Source organism: Lycium barbarum, chromosome 6, assembly GCF_019175385.1.
Source record: "Lycium barbarum isolate Lr01 chromosome 6, ASM1917538v2, whole genome shotgun sequence".
NCBI lineage: Eukaryota > Viridiplantae > Streptophyta > Magnoliopsida > Solanales > Solanaceae > Lycium > Lycium barbarum.
Window position 1 is genome coordinate 106,990,360 of NC_083342.1, and position 22,491 is coordinate 107,012,850.

The following is a 22,491-nucleotide window of genomic DNA, read 5'->3' on the forward strand; positions in this document are numbered from 1 at the left end:
TCTTCTACTATTAAGAAGAGCCGGTTGGGCTGCCAGGATCGCAGTCCGTTCCAATTTAATTAAAAAAAAAAAAATTGTGAGCCCCATTTATATTAAAAATAACAACTAATATTAAAAAAAAAAATGTGGGCCCCATAATTCTAACATATATATATATATATATATCCGTTCCAATTTAATAAAAAAAAAATTGTGGGTCCCATATATATTAAACAACAACTAATATTAAAAAAATAGTGCAAATTAATAATGTCAAAAAAAAAGTGCACCCTATATTAAAAAATCAAACAATATTCATGTAATTTCCAAAGTATCTCATTAAGTCAATAATGATGGATTCATTGTCACGTGCGTATTCGTAGCAAACACTAATATAATAAAGTTTTTAATACGGAGCACAAACTACAATATTATATTAATCGTGTTTTGAACATAATATTAGGGGTGTTCATGGTTCGGTTTGGGTCGGTTATTGGTTAAAACCATAATCAAACCAATTTAGTCGGTTTTTAAATGTCTAAAACCATAACCAAATCAAGTAAAATAATAACCACCGGTTTGGTTATTGTCGGTTTGGTTCGGTTTTTCGGTTTATGACTAGCCGTGACAATTCAAATATTCTCTCTCTACATTCTTCAAATTTCTTATGAAGCTTTTTTTTCCTCATGGCCCACAAGGGTGAACTTTGCTGTATATTGAGGGAAAGACACGCTGTTGGCAAATCAGGTGGACCAAACTTGCAACGCAGTTTAGATTCAAAAGAATAAGTCAAACAGAGGTTTCAAAATACAAACAACCTTTATGCTTACGACTTATTAGAGTTGGGCTTGAATTATTAGACATATTCTTTTAAGACATGAGCCTTAAAAATAAGTAGATCAAAATTAAATTAATAATTAAAAGGTATAAAATATCTTTAATTATTTATGAAAAGTTAATATTATACATATAAATAATTATAAATTTTATGTATATAATTATCGGTTTGGTTCGGTTATTTTTACTATAACCATAACCAAACCAAATATTATCGGTTTTTCAAATTTAAAACCAAACCAAACCAAACTAAACCAAATGTCGGTTATTTTATTCGGTTTGGTTAAATTTTCGGTTTGGTTTTGGTTTTAACCAAAACTGTGAACAGTCCTACATAGTATCCCATATTGACAAAATCAAGCAATATATATAAAAAAAAAAAAAAAAAAGTGAATCCCATATTAAAAAAATAAACAATGTAAAAAAAAAAAGTGCAGACTTTGTATTCGTAGCAAACACTATTATAATAAAGTTTTAGATACGGAGCACAAATTATAATGTTATATCAATCGTGTTTTGAACATAGTGTATATATATATATATATATATATATATATATATATATATATATATATATTATATGCATAAAAATAGTGCAAACTAATAATGTCCAAAAGGGTGGGCCCCATACTAAACAACACCAAGCAATATAAAAAATAAAAAAAAATAAAAAAAAACTATATAAAGCATGGGTCATGCTTCGTCGTCTGTTGTCCCTTAAAAAAAGGGTGGGCCCCATACTAAATAACAGCGAGCAATAAAAAAAAAGGAAGAAAAAAAAGTGGAACTCACCATCTCCAAACTCATGAAAAAAAAAAGTGGACCCTATATTATCAAAATCAAGCAATATAAAAAAAAAAAAAAAAAAAAAAAAAAATGAACCCCATATTAAAAAAAATATAATTTAAAAAAAAAAAAGTGATGGCTTTGTATTCGTAGCAAACACTAATATAATAAAGTTTTAGATACGGAGCACAAACTACAATGTTATATTAATCGTGTTTTGAACATAGTATATGTATATATATTATATGCATAAAAATAGTACAAACTAATAATGGCAAAAAAAAAAAAGTGCACCCCATAAAGGGTGGACATCATACTAAACAACATCAAGCAATATATAAAAAATAAAAAAAGTGGAACTCATCATCTCCAAACTCACTGTAAAAAAAAAGTGGACCCCATATTAACAAAATCAAGCAATATAAAAAAAAAGTGAATCCCATATTAAAAAAAAAAAAGTGCAGACTTTGTATTCGTAGTAAACACTAATATACTAAAGTTTTAGATACGGAGTACAAACTATAATGTTATATTAATCGTGTTTTGAACATAGTATATATATGCATAAAAATAATGCAAATTAATAATGTCCAAAAAAAAAAGTGCACTCCATATTAAAAAATCAAACAATATTCATGTAATTTCCAAAGTATCTCATTAAGTCAATAATGATGGATTCATTGCCACGTGCGTATCAATCCATTAGTGGGAGCAAATGAAATTGCTTTTCTTCAAAAAGTTAAGTAGTCAAACCATACATTTTTTTTTATATTAGCCTGAGATCTAATCTAGTTATTAAACTGTTGTATTTGCTATTCCGCCATGTCATTTATTTGTTATGTTCACTAAAATAAATATACTTAAAATATTTATATTTTAAAATAAGATAGAATTTAATTACTGAAAGTATCAACTGATGCTTAAATATTGTTATTGTTTTATCTCAAAGAGAGAAAAATAGTTTCCTTTTAAAAAAGTCTTCTCTTTTAAAAAATATTAATAAATTTGCCGATTTTGTATTCGTAGCAAATATTAATATAATAAAATTTTAGATACGGAGCACAAACTACAATGTTATATTAATCGTGTTTTGAACATAAGATATACTATATATATATATATATATATAATCACTATTCAAAGACAACTACATACACATAGATGTGTTATAATTTAAAGTGTTGGGCCCGTGCGCAGCACGGGCATAGGCCGTCTAGTATATATATATATATATATATATATATATATATATATATATATATATATATATATATATAGGCTTTCGTCATTTGCACTTTTATCTTTTTCATTTTGATTTTCTTTTTCTGCTCATTTATACTTTGAGAAAAATTGGTTACCTCAGACAACTTGTGACTTGTAATCTTCTAGTCTCGATTCCACCTTGTACTGCTGGGGTGTAATAATGAAAACCAATGGCACCAGAGGTAGCTTTAGAAAATAATAGCTAAAATTAAAAAAGTTGCCCAAGCTGGGGATTGGGCCCATGACCTTGAGAATACAAAGATAACCTTTGACCAATGCTCTACTTAGCCTATTATGACCATGTGTTTACTTAGTTAATATGAGATATATTTTCAGAATTATACACATAATATATCGAAATTAGTCGAGTGATCATGTGTTCACGTGACCCAAAATTTACACGCAAATTCGCCCCTGAATGGCAATACATAAATGTGGTGGAATTAATGAGATCTTATTAGACATTACGCTCTAGCGTAGAGGTCTTGGGTTCGACTTATGAAATAGAAAAATACTGGTAGATTATATGTTTGTCCTTTTAACAGGCATGGGAAAATAAATTTAAATTAGTCGGATCAATAAATTTAAAAATGGTTAATAAACCAAAAATAATGTAGAAGTTGTTGGAGTTGGGATGAATACACCACATATGTTGTTAGAGTTAGCCAATCATCTTGTGGTAAATGAAAACTTTTACTCAACAACAGCAACTTCTCTTAGGTGTGACTGTAGACCCAATTGGAGTCGTACGGTACGCGTACTAAGTTATTCCGGAATTATATTTCTGAATTATAATTTCTGAATTAATTTATCTCACCTGGGAAGTGGATAAAATAATATCAAGCTTGATAGGATAAGATGAGATATCCAAGACTAAGTTTAGGTTAAATTTTATACCTTCAACCAAACAAAGTAAAAAATTTATTTCAAACTTAATCTTGGATGTCTTATCTTATCCCGCATACCAAACGACCGCTTTGCTCCTAAGCTTAACGATCCTCTAGCAGTCAAGCTGATCCATTGGGCTCGGTCTATAACTGATAAAAGGCCTTGTGTTCGGCCTATCTGTGAAAGCCCGTTTTCATATCTGGCCCAATTCAGGTCATTAGCACAATTATCCTTCAAAGGCGCTGGTCTTTAATTTTTGTCCGTCAAAGTGGTGGTCTTTAATTTTTGTTCTTCGCTTAATACTATGAAGTTTGGGATTCGAACCCCGGCTCAGTCAAAAAAAAAATCGCAAGGCAGAGTTTTGTAGCAAAGTTCGGCTATTCGGGCCAAAGTTAGGCCTCAAATAGAGTTTTGCATTCAAAACTCTGCCTTACGATTTTTTTTTTTTTGCTGAACTTGGATTCGAACCCAGAATCTCGGGATATTAGGCGAAGGGCAAAAATTAAAGACCAGTGCCTTTGAAGGGTAATTCGCACAAAAAAATGATTCAGAAGCAACGTAAGTTTTTTTTTTTTTTTTACTTAAACTAGTCAGTCTCGTTAATGATTTTTACGTGTGTTTTCTTATGCATATCTTACTTGTATCGTGAACCGCTTATTTTATATATTTCGTAATTATTTTTAGACAATGTGCACACAATATCAGTAGTCATGAATGTAAAAATATTTTCCAGTAGTCCCTATATAATCCTGAATGTCTAAATTTTTTATTTCTAGCCACAAATTTTTTTGGCTTCTTTTATATCACATGATTTAAAAGTCTTTCTTAAATTTCGTGTCCAGTCAAACATCATCACATAAATTGGGACAGAGGGAGTAAAATGAAAAAGTTAAGGAGGCTAACTAAAAATAGGACATACAAAAAAACGTAACTATTTAGGTTTAAAAAAATAAAAAAATAAAAACAAAAGGAAAAAAAGGACAAAAAGATGGAACATAATTTCGTAATAAGTAAACTTGACATTGTCAAAATTCTATATTCACTTGTACATTAGACAGAAGGGTTCTTCCATCTCCGTCCTCAAAAGAATCAAAGTAATACAATAGAAAGAATCATAAATAGCAGGGACTAGGAAGGTAGCTGCTTTAGAAAATGAAGATAAAATAAAATATGAAGAAATAAGTAAGAGACAAAAAATAAAACCTAAGGGGGAAAACGCAAAAAGAAGAACGAAGATGCATACCATTATCTCTTGTCCAAGTAAGATTTTTTTGTATAACCAAATTTTTTGTTCTTAAATTAAAGGGGGAAGAACGCGTGCCCTCTCAAATCAAAATAATTACCCGTCAATATCTCCATTACTTTCGTATCCCCGGAAAGAATCAAAACTATTTATCCAAGATGCCCCAAAATTATGATACTAACATGGTATATAAATATACTGAGACAGTATTGTGAAAGACTGCTTCAATCCTTCTCTTAGTCCTCCATGATACATCATGTTATATAAATATACTGAGATGGCATTATGGATGATCATGTTCATTCATTCAAAACGACACACTTTTCTAAAAAAAACCCTCTATGATACAATCATCTTATATACATTAACTGTGATGGTATCATGGAGGACTACTTTAGTCCTTCAATGAAACACTCATCAGGACCATGGCATCATCGTGATATATAAATATACTGAGATAGTATTATGGAGGACTGCTTCAGTCTTTCTCTTAGTCCTCCACGATACCAACATGATATATAAATATATTGCGATGATATCATGAATGAAGGGTTTTGGGCGAGGGGCTAAATCGGGTAAATAGTTTTGGCCGGTTGAATAAGAAGCGAATTAATTTAGGAGGGGCATGAAGCGGGTAATTATTTTGTATCTTAGGGGTATTTGGTGTTGTTTTCCCCAAATTAAAAGGAGTTCAACCAATATTTAGTAACTTGTTTTTTTGTTTCTGAGCAGTAAATATTCATAAGAAAAATGATCCGGAAATTATGAAAATGGATTCAATATTACTTTGTACATTGTAAAATATACATGATGATAAAACTTTTCGATTTCAGAATAACCATAAATTGGAAGAGAATCATCAAATTCATTCACATTTTTCTATTCTTTAATTTCTTGATTCCTTTATTTTTATTTTTTATTTCTTTTGCCCTTTCATTGTGATTTTCTTTAATACTACGTACACTTTCATTCTGTACCCTTTTTAAAATTATATTTGAATAGTTACGTACTGAACACTTCCAAGAGCAGGCCAACTAGCTACTAAAGCCGGCAATGACATCACTTTCATTCTTACAGGAAAGACAAAAGGAAATACTCCTGTTAAACTAACAGTTGAAAGCTATTTGCCCATTTCTTACACAGTCACTATCCTATCATATTCTTAATCCTAAATTATTCCTAATAGGTGACAATTAAAAAGAACAACTAAAGAAAAAAATTAGCACTCCTCGTAAAACCCTTCTTAAGCATAACATTAGACACCCATTGAACTTCAAGTTTTCCTGCTAATTGTTGCTTCATTACAGCAACAATCAAGCCTCGGTTCCAAGCGAGCTGAGGTACAATATATGATCTCACCGCTAACATTGCTTCATTTAAACTCATCTCATTCTTTGTTGCTCCAGTATTAATTGGAACACGAGCAGCTCTTACAAGGGACACTGTGTCTAATGGAACTTCCCTCAAATCTAGCACCAGATGAGGCAAGTCCGGAATGGATGAACAAAGGTGACAACGCGTGGCAGCTCACAACTGCCACTCTAGTCGGGCTCCAGTGTGTGCCCGGCTTAGTCATCCTCTATGGAGGCATGGTAAAGAAGAAATGGGCAGTTAACTCATCATTCATGGCACTCTATGCATTTGCTTCCGTTCTCATATGTTGGGTAGGATGGAGCTACCGAATGTCATTTGGTGATAAGCTTGTGGCCTTCTGGGGAAAACCGTCTGTCGCCTTGGACGAGAAGTACCTTCTCAAACAAGCGTTTTTGGGATACTTCCCCACGGCTACTATGGTGTTTTTCCAATTCGTTTTCGCGGCCATTACACCAATCTTGATAGCTGGTGCACTTCTTGGAAGGATGAATTTTATAGCTTGGATGTTGTTCGTGCCTTTGTGGCATACTTTTTCGTACACTATTGGTGCATTTAGCATTTGGTGCCCAGATGGGTGGCTGTCCAAGTTAGGAGTGATTGATTTTGCAGGAGGCTATGTTATTCATCTCTCTTCTGGTGTTGCTGGATTTACTGCAGCTTATTGGGTAAGTTTTTTAACACAAGACCCTCTTTCCAGTTCCCTCTATACAACCATTAACTAACCATGAAAAAAAAATGAAAAGGAAACTTCCATAACATGTCACAGTACACTGATCGTACAAGAAAATTGCTACACTGTTCGTGTATGAATCTTAAATCCACGGTAGAGTTTAACTTATATAAACTTAAGTGTAACTATCCATAAAAAGTGGTATTAGTAACCTAAAAAATAAGACAAGTTACTATAACAAATTAAACTACAATGATCGTGCAGTTCTTTACGTTATCAGGGATATATAAGTTATATCCTAGAATAAAACTATCTTTAAACTGGAATATTACTTTCAACTCTCCCTTTAGGTTATTCAGAATCTTACTTTGAGGTGATCTTCTTGTCCTGATCAAAACTTGTAACATCGCATGGCAATATTAATGTTATAATAACAGGTAGGGCCTAGGCTGGACAAAGATAGAGAGACGTTTCCACCAAACAACATTCTGATGATGCTGGCCGGCGCCGGCCTGTTATGGATGGGTTGGACTGGGTTCAACGGTGGAGCCCCTTATACCGCCAGCACCGACGCCTCCTTAGCCATCTTGAACACACATGTCTGCACTGCCACCAGCCTCCTAACTTGGCTGGTCCTAGACATGGCTGTCTTTGGCAAACCCTCTGTGATCGGTGCTGTTAATGGCATGATCACCGGCCTTGTTTGCATCACTCCTGGTGCCGGTAAGTTCTAATTTTTGTTCACTGACAGTGTATAATTTTTTTACATCAGATGAAGTTGACTTGCAACAAGAAGTAACTCTACGTAGCAAGTCTGATATGCTAACCTAGGAAATTGAGTAACAACCTGGTAGTGCTTAATTTCAGGAGTTGTTCAAAGTTGGGCGGCCATCTTGATGGGCTTAATTTCAGGAAGTGTACCATGGTACACAATGACAATCCTTCACAAGAAGATCAAGCTCTTAAGGTACATCGACGACACCTTCGCCGTCTTCCATACACATGCCCTAGCTGGAATTTTAGGCGGTGTCCTCACTGGATTTTTTGCAGTGCCAAAGCTCTGTCGGCTGTTTTACCTAGTACCTGAATGGGAAAGGTACATCGGCTTAGCCTATGGTTTGCAGACAGGCCGAACATCAGCTGGGCTACGGCAAATGGGAGCTCAACTAGCTGGAATCGGATTCATAGTATGTCTAAATATTGTCATGACCAGCTTGGTCTGTCTGTTCATTAAGTTGATCGTGCCTCTTAGGTTGGAGGAAGAGGTGTTGCAAATTGGAGATGATGCTATCCACGGAGAAGAAGCATATGTATTATGGGATGATGAAGAGAAATATGAAAATACCCAGACTAATTCTGCATATGATGCTGATGAGTATCCATCAGTTGTTTCAAAGACTCTGACTGAACTCCAAATGGTATGAAAAATATTCTCTATGACTAGGTTGCACTATACTTTGCAAAAATATTATGCCTTCGCTAGTCCTAGATATGTTTGTAAAGAAGGTCTTGCTTTCTAACGGAAAGATGAGACTCAACTCGCTATTATTCAGTAGAACTAAAATTGGTACCGCCAATTATATATGTTGTTTTTCTTCGAAATATTGCAAGGACCAAATTAGTCTTCATACTTTCGGAGCACGGAATAAACAGAAGAAATGAGGCAGCAATGGAGAAATCATCCACAACCATAAGATTGTACTCACTTTTGATCAATCATGAAAACAAAATATGAAGTACGAATACATTCCTCAAAATAAAACAAGTTCGAACAGACAAAAGGGCCTTTGTTAGACTCCATTCTAGAGAAATACTGTCCAATTAAAGAGATATGGAAACTTTCACCAAGCATTCACATCTCACTCTTGTAAACTACTAAAAGAGTTCCCTTGATCTCAAGTTATGGCAACTGGAAATTAATTCCACATCTTTTTCAACTACAATTTTCACCACGTAACAGAGTGTTAACAGCCATCATAAAAATAGAAAAACCTACAAAGACATAAGCACAAAAGGAAGAAAATGGATTTACTTGCGCTTCTTGGAGTTTACAGGGGGCTGCTCGGGAATTTCACCATCATCTTCTGAAGAAAATTCCTCTGGTTCATCAGGGACCTCATTTGGAACATTATGCTTCGTGATGTAGTCCTTCAGTATAATCATGCTTTGCTCTTTCATAGAGATCAATTGTTCAGACATAATCCCTTTACATACCTCAACAGAGTACGTTTCTGATCCAAGGCGAAATGTTGCTTTAACTTGGGGAGGGGATAATGCATCTGGCATTTGAGCATCCATTATCATATTCAGTGCTCCTGCATCAATTCAGTCCTCACCTCAATACAGATTATTTAGTGTCACTGATTAAAAAAAAAAAAAAAAAGATTATTTTGTGTGATGTGAAAGTTAACCTTCGAGCGTACACCCCATAGAACACTCAACGAAGATAGATATTCAAGCATGTGAATGACTACCTCAGATGAAACACTTGAGAGCTGAATCCATCTAAATGGAGCATTCTTCTTGGATCAAACAAGTAAGATATAAAGACATGCAAAACGGGAAACACACCACAAAGATCGTTAAAAGGAGAAGTACGTGTTTCACATTCTTAGTGACACTGATGCCAAATCCCTCCTCGTGGTCCAGTCTTTCACACACTGGCCAAACCCCAACATGGGTGGTCTTACATTACAAATGAAGGAAGAGGAAAAGGCAGAATATATTCTTTCACTATGAAGGATAATTATTTCTGGAGAGGCCTGAAGGAGCAGGGCTTGGGTAGGTCGAAGGTCCCAGACAAGAGGATTTCACGTACCTCAATGGAATAAGAGCTTCTTTTTTTTTTCTTTTTGGTTCTGTAAACTAAAGGAACAAGAAGAACCATTTCCCAGCTTCTAAAAGTACAATATCGTTTCCCCTTTTCTGCTCCTTTAATAATACGCAAGGCTCTGTATTAACACGAGTCATAATCAAAGGGAACACCAAACTATCCTCTTCCCCATAAACTACAACTAGGACAACCTATATACTGAATAGAATTTCTTCAAACGTGCACATCAAGATGTGCTTCTCCTGCCCATATAAAAATATATTCCAAACAGTGTTACGAGAAACGTCTTTCGGAAACAGCCTCTCTACCTCGCAAGGTAGAGGTAAGGTCTGCGTACACTCTACCCTCCCCAGACCCCACTTGTGGGATTACACTGGGTATGTTGTTGTTTGTTGTTTAGTGTTAGGAGAAACCCAATTAAGAGGTACTGGGAAACTTTCTGTTCCCCTCTCTGCACAATTGACAAGCAATGCACATTCTGAATGAGAAAAAAAAAACCCAGGAAACTGTTTCCAGTTTCATTGTGGATCAAGCCTCAATGCCTCAAACAGAACCTACATACTGGAAAGATAAAACAAAAAGTACTACAAAAAACAAATGCATATGAAATCTGCTTCTTTATTATATATCGCATTTGCAGCAGCACAGTGCCACTACTTGATAAAAGCCTAAGACAGAAATTTCACTATAGCATCAAGAGGCGCTTATACTCCAACTAGTACATTCTGTTCAATTACTTCTAGAACCGTGTGTTACTAGAGCAACCAATGAAATGAACCTAGGCGTTCTCGAAACTACTTAGGATCTTCCCCTGGATATATCATCAAGGAGTTTGTGGTGCTTAATTTTACCTTAACAATCTTGTCCCTTCATTTTTAAAATGTCTTCTCATTAGACCACAATTATAAAACCAGAAACTCACCAATTAAACTAAAACTTCCGTGTTCCCATTGCTAATGTCAATCACAACAATCCTATTCATGTATCTGTATAAAAAAACCTAATTCAATTTTCCAGCCTACACAGTAGCTCAGTATCATTATATTTCTTCCTCAAGATGGGACAAAATATACATCTGATACAACTTCAAACAATAATGATGTACCGGGGTTATTGTAAACTATGTTATATGAACTCACATACAGGTAAGTAACAGGTAAGAATATGGTTAAGTAACCACTCAACTATCATTGTGTTTAATATGTGTATTTTGCTGGATTAGCAAGAAGTACTCATACCAAATTCATATACATGGAAGATTTATTACTGACTGCACCAAATCAAATTTCACTGAATATTTACAATACCACAGACATCAACAAGTCGTTATCCATGTTGCAGAAAAGAATCTCAAATTATACCCAGTTTCCCAAAGCAAAAAAAGGCTAAAACTGAACTAAGTAATAGACAAGATAGGTATATGGAAGCTCAATATTATACATCTTCAAAGAAAGAGGAAAATGGTCAGTCAAATTCGTAAAGGAAACATGAAGTGAGCGATTATTACTTGCCTGTACTGAAGCAATTTTTGCTTACAGATTGGAAGAAAACTCAGTAAAATTTACCTGATTGAGCGTAGCGTTGTTGGGAGCTACAGAGGCGGCAGAGGAGAGTGATATGCGGTTAGGCGAGCAGCAATTTAAGCTGCCGGGTTTTGAGGGAATTTACAATGGCATCAATTATTAGTACTCACTACTTTTATATTAGCAAACTTACTCACCAGCTTCCTATCATTTGTAGCTAGTCTTTTAAATATTATCATTTATAGCTATATTTTGGTAAAATAGTGTATGTTTTGCTGTGTATTTATTGCCAACAAATACATGAGAACAAGGTAAAAGAAAAACATGATCCTTGATTTTAACCTTTAATGGTGGAGCTATTAAATTAGATATTAATATATATTTTTTTGATGTATTTTACTGATTTTTTTTAATGTATTTCAGTGATTTTTTTATGTATTTTACTGATTTTTTTTAATGTATTTCATTGACTTTTTTTGATGTATTTCAAATACATTATGTACATTCCAACTACTATGAAGCCAAATATATTCAAATTTTCGTGTATTTGAATGGATTTCAACATATACATTCAGATACAAGACCAAAAAATTCAAATACATGACAAATACATTCAAAAAAATAATGTGTTTGGCTATTAACAAAATACACTAAAAAATGCACTCAAAAATACAAAGACAAATACATTCAAAAACGGTGTATTTGTGAGATGTAGATTTTTGAATGTATTTGTATTTGACTTTTAACAAATACACATAGCCAGATCTGAGACACTACCACCACCAAAAAACCCTAATCTCTCCAACACCACCAAAATCCTAATCTGAGACACCACCACCACCAAAAACCCAAATCTGAGACACCACCACCACCACCGAAAAACCCTAATCTTTCCATCACCAACAAAACCCTAATCTCTCCACCTCTACGTCATCTTCTCCGCCGCCATCTCAAAATCAGTCCATCACCGCCGCCACCAACAATGCACACGGCTAGATCTGCTGAGTGAAAAGAGAGAGAGAGAGAGGGGGGGGGGGGGGGAAGGGGTGAGCACAGAGGGAGACGGAGAAGAGAGAGAGGGGCGGCGGAGAGAGAGAGAGGGGTGAGCACAGAGGGAGACGGAGAAGAGAGAGGGGGACGGTGCGGCCATGGTGGTGGTGGTTGAGAGAAGGGGAGAGAATTTTTTTAGGGTTTTGAGAAATGAAAAATCTAAAATAGGTAGTGATTGAGAAAAAAGAAAGATATATGTGTTTGGGTATGTATTTTTTGATATAGCTACCATTTGTAATTTAGAAAAGTTAATTAGCTACTAAATATAATTAAATAAAAGGATAGTTAATATTACTAATTAGGTCTTAAAAGAAGCTACAATGACTAAAAATTTCTTTTATATTACAAACTAGTACCATGAGGCCCGTGCTAAGTTCGGGCTCAAACTCATGATAAAAAAATAATAATTTTAATTAAAGAAATATAATGGTACATTAGTTATATCTTGTTGATAAGTTTTTGTAATTATTAAAGTTTCTTGATCACATAATTGAATATTCTTTAAAGAAAAATATTTGTGAGGAAGAAAGTTTAGAAGGAGAATTAGCAAATACAAAGGAATACAAAATTCAATATTACTTTATGATTTAAAGTATGTAAAATAATTACGACTCGGTGAGGATCATAAATTGGAAAACATAAGCTTAGTTTTAAATGAAATTAAGGGAAAATAAATTCGTTAAAATGAACCTGGATATTAATTAATTTAATTCTTATATATATGTGTGTGCTTTACATTCATTCTTGGTTAACCAAACAATAAATTTTCAAATAATAATAATAATAATAATAATAATAATAATAATCCATCTTGACTGATAATACTATCTTCATTTTCAACACTATATGATAACAGCTAATTACTTTTACTTTTAGAATTAGTAATCTCAAAGGCGATCAACAAAATTATTCACAAAATCCTTTATGCAGTTTAGATAATTAAGTTAGGACAACAGAAACAATTACATGAGAGTCATACTGATTCAACACGAATAAAATATGACATCATACAATCATCAAAATTGAAGATAGTTTTAACATCCAAAATAATAATTGAAATATATGTTTTTTTTTTTTTTTGTAAATTTATATATCATGTACAAGATCCTTAAGTGATTTCAGAGTATTTTGGACCAATAATTTTTATTTTATTTTAACCCATAAAAGAGTAGGTTTTGCTTTTCTTACAAAAAATGTATAAAGTAAAGACACATCGAGAAATTAGTGGTATATAATATACAAAAAATCAATAAATCTATCTTAATTTGATAAAATAAATAAATGAAAGAAAATTTTATTACTTTTTTAATATAAGGGGTAAGTAAAAAAAAAAAGAAAGAGTAATTTAATACTTCCTCCGGTTCACAATAAGAGTGTTTAGCACACTCTTTAAGAAAATACTAACTCTTTGATTTTTTTTTTAGATATTTTGACTAAACTATTCTTAATTAAAGACCTAACTAATATAGTTTCTTGATTACAAATTCACTTATCTAAATAGAGGCAAATTTGTAATAATTAATTTCTTTTTAATTATGTAAGTAAGCACTTATTTTGAACCAAAATAAAAAGGCTAAAGCGACCACTTATTATTAATCGGAGAGAGTAAGGAATAAGAAGAAATCCACAAATTGCTTTAGTGTCAAACAATGCACCATTACAAAGGCCAAAGTGAAAATTGTCTGAGGAAAAGGAATGAGGGCAACAGGCCACGTCTAAGAGCTTAATAGGACAAAAATGAATGTGAGGACGACAAAACCTTTTCATCCGTGCTTATATAAAGTAGTAAAATGAGTATTTTGTGATATTTATTTGAGCAGCAATTTAAGTTGGGGGGTTTTGAGGGAATTTACTATGGCATCAATTATTAGTACTCACTACTTTCATATTACAAAAATGAGTATTTTGTGATATTTATTTGAGAAGGTAAAATATTCAAGGATATAACTTGTATTTAGTTCTATGTCTTTTTTAGAATATATAAGCAATCTGAAAATAATATATAAGAGTTTAAAAAAATTATTTTCTTCTACTTCAAATTTTGTCCCATTTTCAAGGAGCTCAAGTTGACTCACTTAATATTTGCAAATGATCTTATGATCTTCCGCAAAGGAGATATAAGGTTTATTCAAAAGGTAATTGAGGCTTTGGAGCACTTCAGTAATACTACAGGGTCAATGGCCAATGTGGAGAAATCCAATATTTTCTTAGCGGGCTTACTGATGAGATGCACGAAGAAATATTGGCTTTGACATGCTACTCAATAGGTTCCCTACCTATTAGATATCTTGGTTTGCCTTTGTCATCTAAGAAGTGGAATAAGATGGAATGTCAACCAACTAGTAGAAAAGATTACTTATAGGATGCTTCAGCTGGGCATTTATCCTATGCAGAGAGATTACAAGTTGTAATTGCTATGCTATTTTCTATATATAACTTTTGGAGTGCTCTCTTTATACTCCCTCAGAGTATACTCAAAGCAGTGGATAGAATGCAAGGACTATGTCTGGGGAAGCACTGAGTATCATAGAAGGACAACTTTGGTAGCATGTGAGAAGATCTGTGTTCCTAAAATGTTTGGGGGTCTCAATGTCAAAGGGTGCAAGAAATGGAACGAAGCTTCAGTGGGCAAGCTATTGTGGCAAGTTTCAGAAAAGCAAGATATTCTTTGGATGAAATGGGTGGATGGTGTGTACATAAATGATCATGGAAACATATGAGATCACTTACCACCAAATAATTGTAGTTGGTATTGGAGGACGCTGACCTCTCTAAAAGCCGTTATGGCTGCTTGGTATTAAAACAGAAAATAGAGGCCAACTGCAAATGATGATACTTATTCTGTTACTAGTAGCACAGTGGTTTGATCGGGGCTCAAGTCAGACTCAGTGTAGCAGAGGTCATTTAGACTAAAGTCATGCAACCTAAGCATAGGTTTATTATTTGGTTAGCAAATCAGAACAAATTTCCCACAAAGGCTAGGACGCCGAGATTGAATATGCAGATGGATGAGACTACATGCTGCCTATGCTCTGCAGGGGTGTTACAAACTGATAAGCATTTGTTTGCAGAGTGTGATTGGATATCTGTTGTAAGGTATGGTTCGTCCCAGTAGATTAGTGTGCATATGGTGCAGAGGGATGTGCGTAACATCCTATTATGATGGAAGAGCAGGAAACGAAAGCAGATGAAGAAGGAAGTCACAGTGGCAATATGAGGTGGTATGATTTATCGCGCATGTAAGGCAAGGAACTAGAAGATATTTAGGAATACATTTGTCAATACAAACTTTGTGGTTAGACAAGTACAGAAAGAGGTTAGGGCTATATTAGAATACTGAAGAATACAAAAAGAGCAGACAGATTTCAATACTTGTTCCAAATATTGAGTAATGGATAGTTTTACTATTTGTTTGTTCCAGGAAATGTAAATAGGGAGGATTGTTTTCTTGTTTTGGTTGCTTGAGGCTTTGCTGATCCCAGAACCCTTTCAAATGGTGGTTGAGATACTAGAAACTCTTTGGTTGTAAAGCTTTCTATTTTGTTGCAATGGTAATATTTACAGCTATTACCACAAAATTTAAGATTTTGTGGTAATAAGCTCTATTGATACTGTACAAATGCCTCATATTTTATCATCCATACCAATATTTGTACATGTACGTCCATCATGTTATTACTATTTTATACTTTGCTGTTGAGCTCGTCAGAGTAATGAATTTTCTACGATACTTGTAGATATTCTTCAGTACTTCAGAAGCATGCTTGATTTTCTAGAACTAAAAAATCTCTTTATTGTAAATTCTTTCGAACCTTAATCTCCTTTCTTTCTGAACCTTAATCTCCTTTCTTTCTGGCATATGTAGAGTTTATGATCAGTTAATAACGTCTGAAAAAAGAATATTTTGAAGACATGAACATGAAAATGATTGCTATTTTCACTCCTGGGATCAATTTCTCCATTTTTTTTTGGGTGAAACCTTGAATCACATCCTCAATTGTCTAGCTTTCATATGATGATGTTATAGCCCTAATTTCTTTTTCTCACACCTTCCAGTCCCAAGTACTAGTTATTTTTGCAAAGTGGGTTTGTTTTAAAATATGTGACATTTAAAAGTGTGTTTGGTATCGAGAAAAACTCGAAAATGTTTTCCAATTTTTTTATGTTTGGTTGGTCAAAATGTCTTGGAAAACATTTTTTCTAGGAAAATAAGTTCCTTGAAAAAAAAAAAATGACTTTCTTAATAGAAGTAGAGAAAACAAGCTCAACAAGTAACACTGCAAGTTTTGTCTCCTCCCTACCCACCCAACACCCCCACCCAACACCCCCACCCCCACCCCTCGACCTTCCCACACCCCACCACCCTCGAACTCCCACTCCCCACCCCATACACCACCCAAACTACCCCCACCCCGCCCCACCACTAACTACCCCTACACCCCCACTACCCCCACCCCACCACTTAACCACCCCCACTACCTCCCTCCCCACCCTTATAACCACCTACCCCACCCCCTACCCCCAACCTCTACCTCTCAACTTTGCAAAACTAGCCACTTTGTGAAAGTAGGAACTTTCAAAAATAGCAACTTTACAAAAGTAGCTGCTTTTTAAAAATATAGCGTGTGAAAAGTAGCTACTTTTCAAAAATAGATGTTTTGTAAAAGTAGTCACTTAAGAAAATAACCACTTTGTGAAAGAGATACTTTTTAAAAATAGTCAATTTTTGAAAGTAGCCAATTTTCATAAATAGTCATTTTGTGAAAGTAGTTATTTTAAAAACTAATAACTACTTTGCAAAAGTAGCAATTTTTTAAAGTAGCCTCTTTGTGAAAGTATTAAAATAACCATGTTTGCAATGTGCCCTTCTAAGATAGTGGCCACTTTTGTAAAGTATTCATTTTTTAAAGTGACACAAAAATGGCCATTTTTTGAAAAATGACAAAAAAAGTTATTATTTTTGTAAATTTGCATTTTCGGTTGTTTTGCAAGAAATACGTTTTTGCAAAATAACCATTTTTATGTCACTTTTCAAAAAATGGCCAATTTACAAAAAATTCATTTTTTGTGTCACTTTTAAAAAATGGCTAGTTTACAAACATAGTCACTTTTTTGGGTTTTCTTTCAAAGTGCAAAGTAGTCCTTTTTTTTGTTGTTGTCTCAGAAAAAGGCCACTTGCAACGGTATGCACATATTTGGTTATCTTATAAAACTAGCCACTTTGTGAAAGTAGGATCTTTGTCAAAATGCCGGGTGTGGGTTGGAAGGAAGGTTGGAAGAGGAGGGGGGGGGGGGGGGGGGGGGGAGGTGCGTGTGGTTACTATAACGGTTCGCATTTCGCGGGCGGGATTAGCGCTCGGAAAGCTACTTCGAACTCGTTGGTGCTCTTTCGGACTTTGTTTTAAAAGAGTCGCCACCTAATTTTTAGGAAATCAGAAAAACCAGTTTTGAAGGGTTATTCATACACCGTGAAAAATCCTTCTTAATCCAAAGTTCTAGGTAAGGGTTCTAGTGATCCCCTAGGGAAGGTGTTAGGCATCCTAGTATTAAGGATCCGTACTATACGGTTGACCTTCGAATTCCAATGTCTGAGTATTTGCATGAACTGTTTATTTGGTATTTATTTCCCGCATTATAAAATCTGTCATTTTTGCATATCATTTTTTTGAAATAATTTGAGTATATCTCCTTTATATACAGGGTATTTAGGTTCGGACTTATAATATCCGGATACAATTAGTTCCATTTATATATAAGGATAGTAGTAGTTTTGTAAAGATAAAAGTTCATTTATTTAAAGTATGGATAAATGAGTTTTGTTCATGCTTGACTCATACATGGTCCGGGTTAATCCGTTTAATATGGTTTTAGAATGTCGTTATCTAAAACTTTATGTTACAGATGACTCATACGAATTTAATTTATAAGTAGCAAACTAACTTTCTTGGTACTGGCATTTTAAATTTAAAGCCCAATATTTGTAAAATAAAAGATAACATTGTTATGTGGGCTTTGGCCCAAATTTCATGCCTTTTCTGAAAAAATCAATTGAGTGTTTAGATCTGTCGGGCCTTAGCCCAAAAATCTCATTTTTTCTTTTGTTACTGGGTTTAGCCCAAAGCAGTCTTTCCACCTTTTTTCTGAAATTTTTTGTTAAGTGGTTATCGGGCCTTAGCCCAAAAATTCTCATTTTTCGACTGGGCCTAGTCCAAAAAAAAAAAGACTTATGTTTTGGTGTATGAATACACTATGTATATATACAAACTGAAATTGTTTTTTTGACTAAGTTTTTAGTCCAAAAGACGTCTTAAGAAAAACTGAATTTCAAGGGAAATGCATTTTTTTTTAAAACCACCAATTTGATTTTTTCTTTTCAAGAAGATGATAACAATATTTCGTAAATGAAGTAATCCCTTTTCATTCTTTTTCACTGTTTTACCTACTTAGCCATTTTTATCTTTTCAAAATTCATTTATACTAAGCTCGAGTTTTGAAAATCGCGTGGAGACCTAAAGTCGAACTAAACGGCGTATGTACCGTTTGCCTAAGATGTCTAGTTCAACCATAACCAATTCCAATAATAGTGTGAGTTTTTTACAAGTACAAATACAATACAACATTTAAAAAAAAACTGGCATAGTATAAATAACGGAGGAGGGATAGACTAGGGGTGTACCAAACCCCTAGCTAACCATTTTCACCTATGGTTGGGCCTTCATGATATTTTCACCTATGATTGGGCCTTCAATATATATTAGCTTCCCTTTCTTTTCTCGGACTCAATAAATCTTTGAAAGAATTTTCCTATTGGGCCTTTGGGTGGCTGGACCTCGGCCCAAATGGCCATGCAGTGAGAGGAGGAAAGGAAAGAGGGACCCAGGTTAGTCTATAATTAATGAACCTATCACATGTATAATTATACATATAGATATATATATCAAATTTTACAAGGTACACAATTAAGGCACTCGATTGTATGCTATTGGCCTCATTGATTGGGACTTATACCATGCAAGGGAAAAGGTTGTCACCACTCGTATTCCCGACGCCGCACAAGTTCCAAAGGATTTCATGAACCCCAGGCATGGCTGGACATTGGGAAATGGCTAAGACCTGCCCCCCCCCCCCCCCCCCCCCCCACCACCCACCTTAACTCCCCAAACCAGTGTTGCCATAGAATAAAATCAGAGTCCCATAATCATGCACAAGTAACACTACATATGAAAATAATTTAATTGCAAACAAGACTGAAAATAAACTCAAAGTCATAATAAGGGGACTAAAACAGATATTGCAATGTGATGATATGAAAATAACAGAGCAGCATAGCAACTTCAAGACACTTAATCAATAGATGATACAAACAAAATCATCCTCTTTTTCTGTACCTTTGGGGCTTAATGAATTCTGGCCCATTTTTTTTTAATTAAATCAAAATTGGGCTAAGCCCAACTGCCTTCTAAAAGAGAGATTCATTTGAAAATTTAATGCTTAAGGGAGGTTTCTGTCCCCTCTATTCATTCACATACACCCTATTTATAACTGACCTGTTCCTTTATATACACATAGTATACTATGATATACACATATGATGTGTATATCAAGTGTACACTATATTTTTATACCTCTTCCCTTTTCACTAACCTATGCATATTCCATGTATATGTATACTCTTTGTGTTAAAATCTTAGACTCATAATCGTCTTATTCACCTAGTTAGTTCCCACTTCTTAGAGCAGTGTTCAAATCTAATACTGAAGCTAGTTCAAGTTCAACTTAATTCTCATACAGGTCAGGTAAATGATTCACATCAGGTTCATATATCAGCAGCCCTCATAGCAACAAGTGTGAGAACTGATTAATGCTTATTCAGGAGGCCAGTCAATAACAAAGCACAATACAGAGATGCAGGTAAAAGAATCAAACACAGCTTGTGATCGAAGGGTTCAAACACCAAGAAGTCTGAGTTGAAACAACACTAAATGAGTTGAAACTGAGCAGATTTAAATTCCCAGAGAACACACAGAAATGAGCCTCTATTTTAATCACTAGCAGTAATAGGAGCATGTATATTAGCAAAATTCATGTGAGTTGCCACTCAAGTAAAAAAAAAAAAAAAAAAAAACAGTTATGCTTATTACAAGGCCTCACAGAAAGAGGAATGACACAAGATCCCAAATGACTCTTTATGATTCCGTGTTTTCTCAACTTCTCAAGAGAACACTTATTACTAACAACCTCAAATTAATCCATCTCCCTTAGAGCTTATTGAAACAACCAACTTCTTTTCTTAGTTCCTATGTCCCTTTAGCCATCCAGGCAGGTTAATTTTCCCGACCCCTTTTATATTCTAAACCTCTGACAAAATGATAAAGTTTAAAGAAATCAATGCACTCTCATGACAGGGATGCCCCCCATGGGTTCATAGAGTGTGCCATGACACCCCTTATTTGGAGGGTAGGTACTATGAATCAAGCTAGGCTTGACTCTTCCTTGCCCTCTCTTTGAGGTGTCTTTGAAAAGACCATCCTATGCCAAGTGGTTCACAAGCTGCCTGAGAACACTCACAACATCCGTAATAACAACATTAGACCAACTCTGGCTTACCACTCATTCACCATTTAAAACAGACTCAGTGCTTAGTTATTTCATCCTATAGTTCTAAACATGATATGACTTTACACACACCAACAGTATAGAGGAAAACCTCATTAAACAGAGTACAACCTCATCTTCTTAATCTAAGTTACACCATAATGCATAGTAAGGTCTAAATGTAACAGTTCAAGTTCAAAAGCTAGAGTTCCCACCAATCTTATCTTAACTAAAATATCCTCTTTCCAGATTCAAGCTATGGCCAGGACAACAACACAGACAGTTCAAGCATAAATATATCATACAGGTTTTTATTGAATATACTCACTCTTAAACAGCATAAAGCAAAAAAATTTGACTCTAAGGCATGAATCCAGGTCTTGATAAATTACTTCTCCCCCCAGAATTTTGGTCAATATTGCAGTTTTTAATCCCTTTAATTATGACAAAGAATGTGACAGACCCTCATACTTTATTCTAACTAGGTTTTGACAGCATAAAATCTCAAAGATCCCCCTCTTCCCCAGCCATGGTAAACTTCTCCTAACCAAGCATAGGACCTTTGTGAATCCCACATCAATGAGGTTCAGGAGAAAAAGGGAACCTCAGGGTCCTGAAAGAGAAACCAGGATATGGTGAGATCATTACCTCTCTAACCCTTTCCCGAGTCTTGATTTCAGTAAAAAGGGAACAAAGGCTCCACTGGTCATTACCTCCAGTTCATACCTAAGCTCAGCTTTTACTCTCTTGAGGCAACCTCAACTCCCTACCTCATTCTCATACCCACTGGCAGCCACCAAGACCTTATGGTTAAGATTTAGTTTGACACTGCCTTTAGATCAAATTCCAACTAAACACCTAGTTGACCACACAAGTTAGCAGTTTCAATCAACTCAGCCTAGGGTCTTAACTATGAAAGCAGTTTTGAATTCCTTTTAGACATTACTTCTTTGAAAAAACATGACATCTTAATCCTTATAAACTTAAGTTTAGACTGAACACCAATACTTAGACTCAAGTAGTTCCTTTTTTATTGGTTGATTAATCATTTTTAACAATCAGAGAGCATATTAGGATTCAATTACCATTTCAGTGTCACTAGACCACTTTGAAGATTCAAGCACGGATAATATATAGAAGGGGGGGGGGGGGGGGGGGGGGGGAAGGGTCTGGTGACATAAAAATCAAGACTAGGTTTTGTTTTAAATGAACAATCATGACACATAATCATCCTAGTAATATCTAAGTGTCCTGACTCATCTTAGATGATTTTACAGTTTCATAAGCCTATATCAACCTCTAGTGAACCATTTGGGAGCATATTATACCAAATAAATAAACCTTGGTCTCAACCTTAATTTTTAGAACTTCTATATCATGCTCTAGAGTGTTGTTTGTTTTATACCTACCTTCAGTATATAAGATGCAACTATTCAATGTCATTTTAGGC

At 34.5% G+C, this 22,491-nt stretch overlaps 1 protein-coding gene across 1 annotated transcript; it reads left to right on the forward strand.

Annotated features, from left to right (window-relative positions):
• Window positions 1–6,321: 6,321 nt before the first annotated feature.
• LOC132645288 (ammonium transporter 2 member 4-like) lies at window positions 6,322–8,816 on the forward strand. The gene is made up of 3 exons (XM_060362194.1): window positions 6,322–7,035; window positions 7,478–7,763; window positions 7,908–8,816. The coding sequence occupies exons 1-3, from the start codon at window positions 6,448–6,450 to the stop codon at window positions 8,462–8,464; spliced, it is 1,431 nt and encodes a 476-aa protein (XP_060218177.1). The 5' UTR covers window positions 6,322–6,447; the 3' UTR covers window positions 8,465–8,816.
• Window positions 8,817–22,491: the final 13,675 nt, after the last annotated feature.

Excerpts from the sequence above, each read along its gene's own strand:
- LOC132645288 (XM_060362194.1), top strand. The coding sequence starts at position 6,448 with ATGGAACTTCCCTCAAATCTAGCACCAGATGAGGCAAGTCCGGAATGG. Across the intron at positions 7,036-7,477 it reads GATTTACTGCAGCTTATTGG|GTAGGGCCTAGGCTGGACAA; the intron begins GTAAGTTTTTTA and ends TTATAATAACAG. Across the intron at positions 7,764-7,907 it reads TTGCATCACTCCTGGTGCCG|GAGTTGTTCAAAGTTGGGCG; the intron begins GTAAGTTCTAAT and ends GCTTAATTTCAG.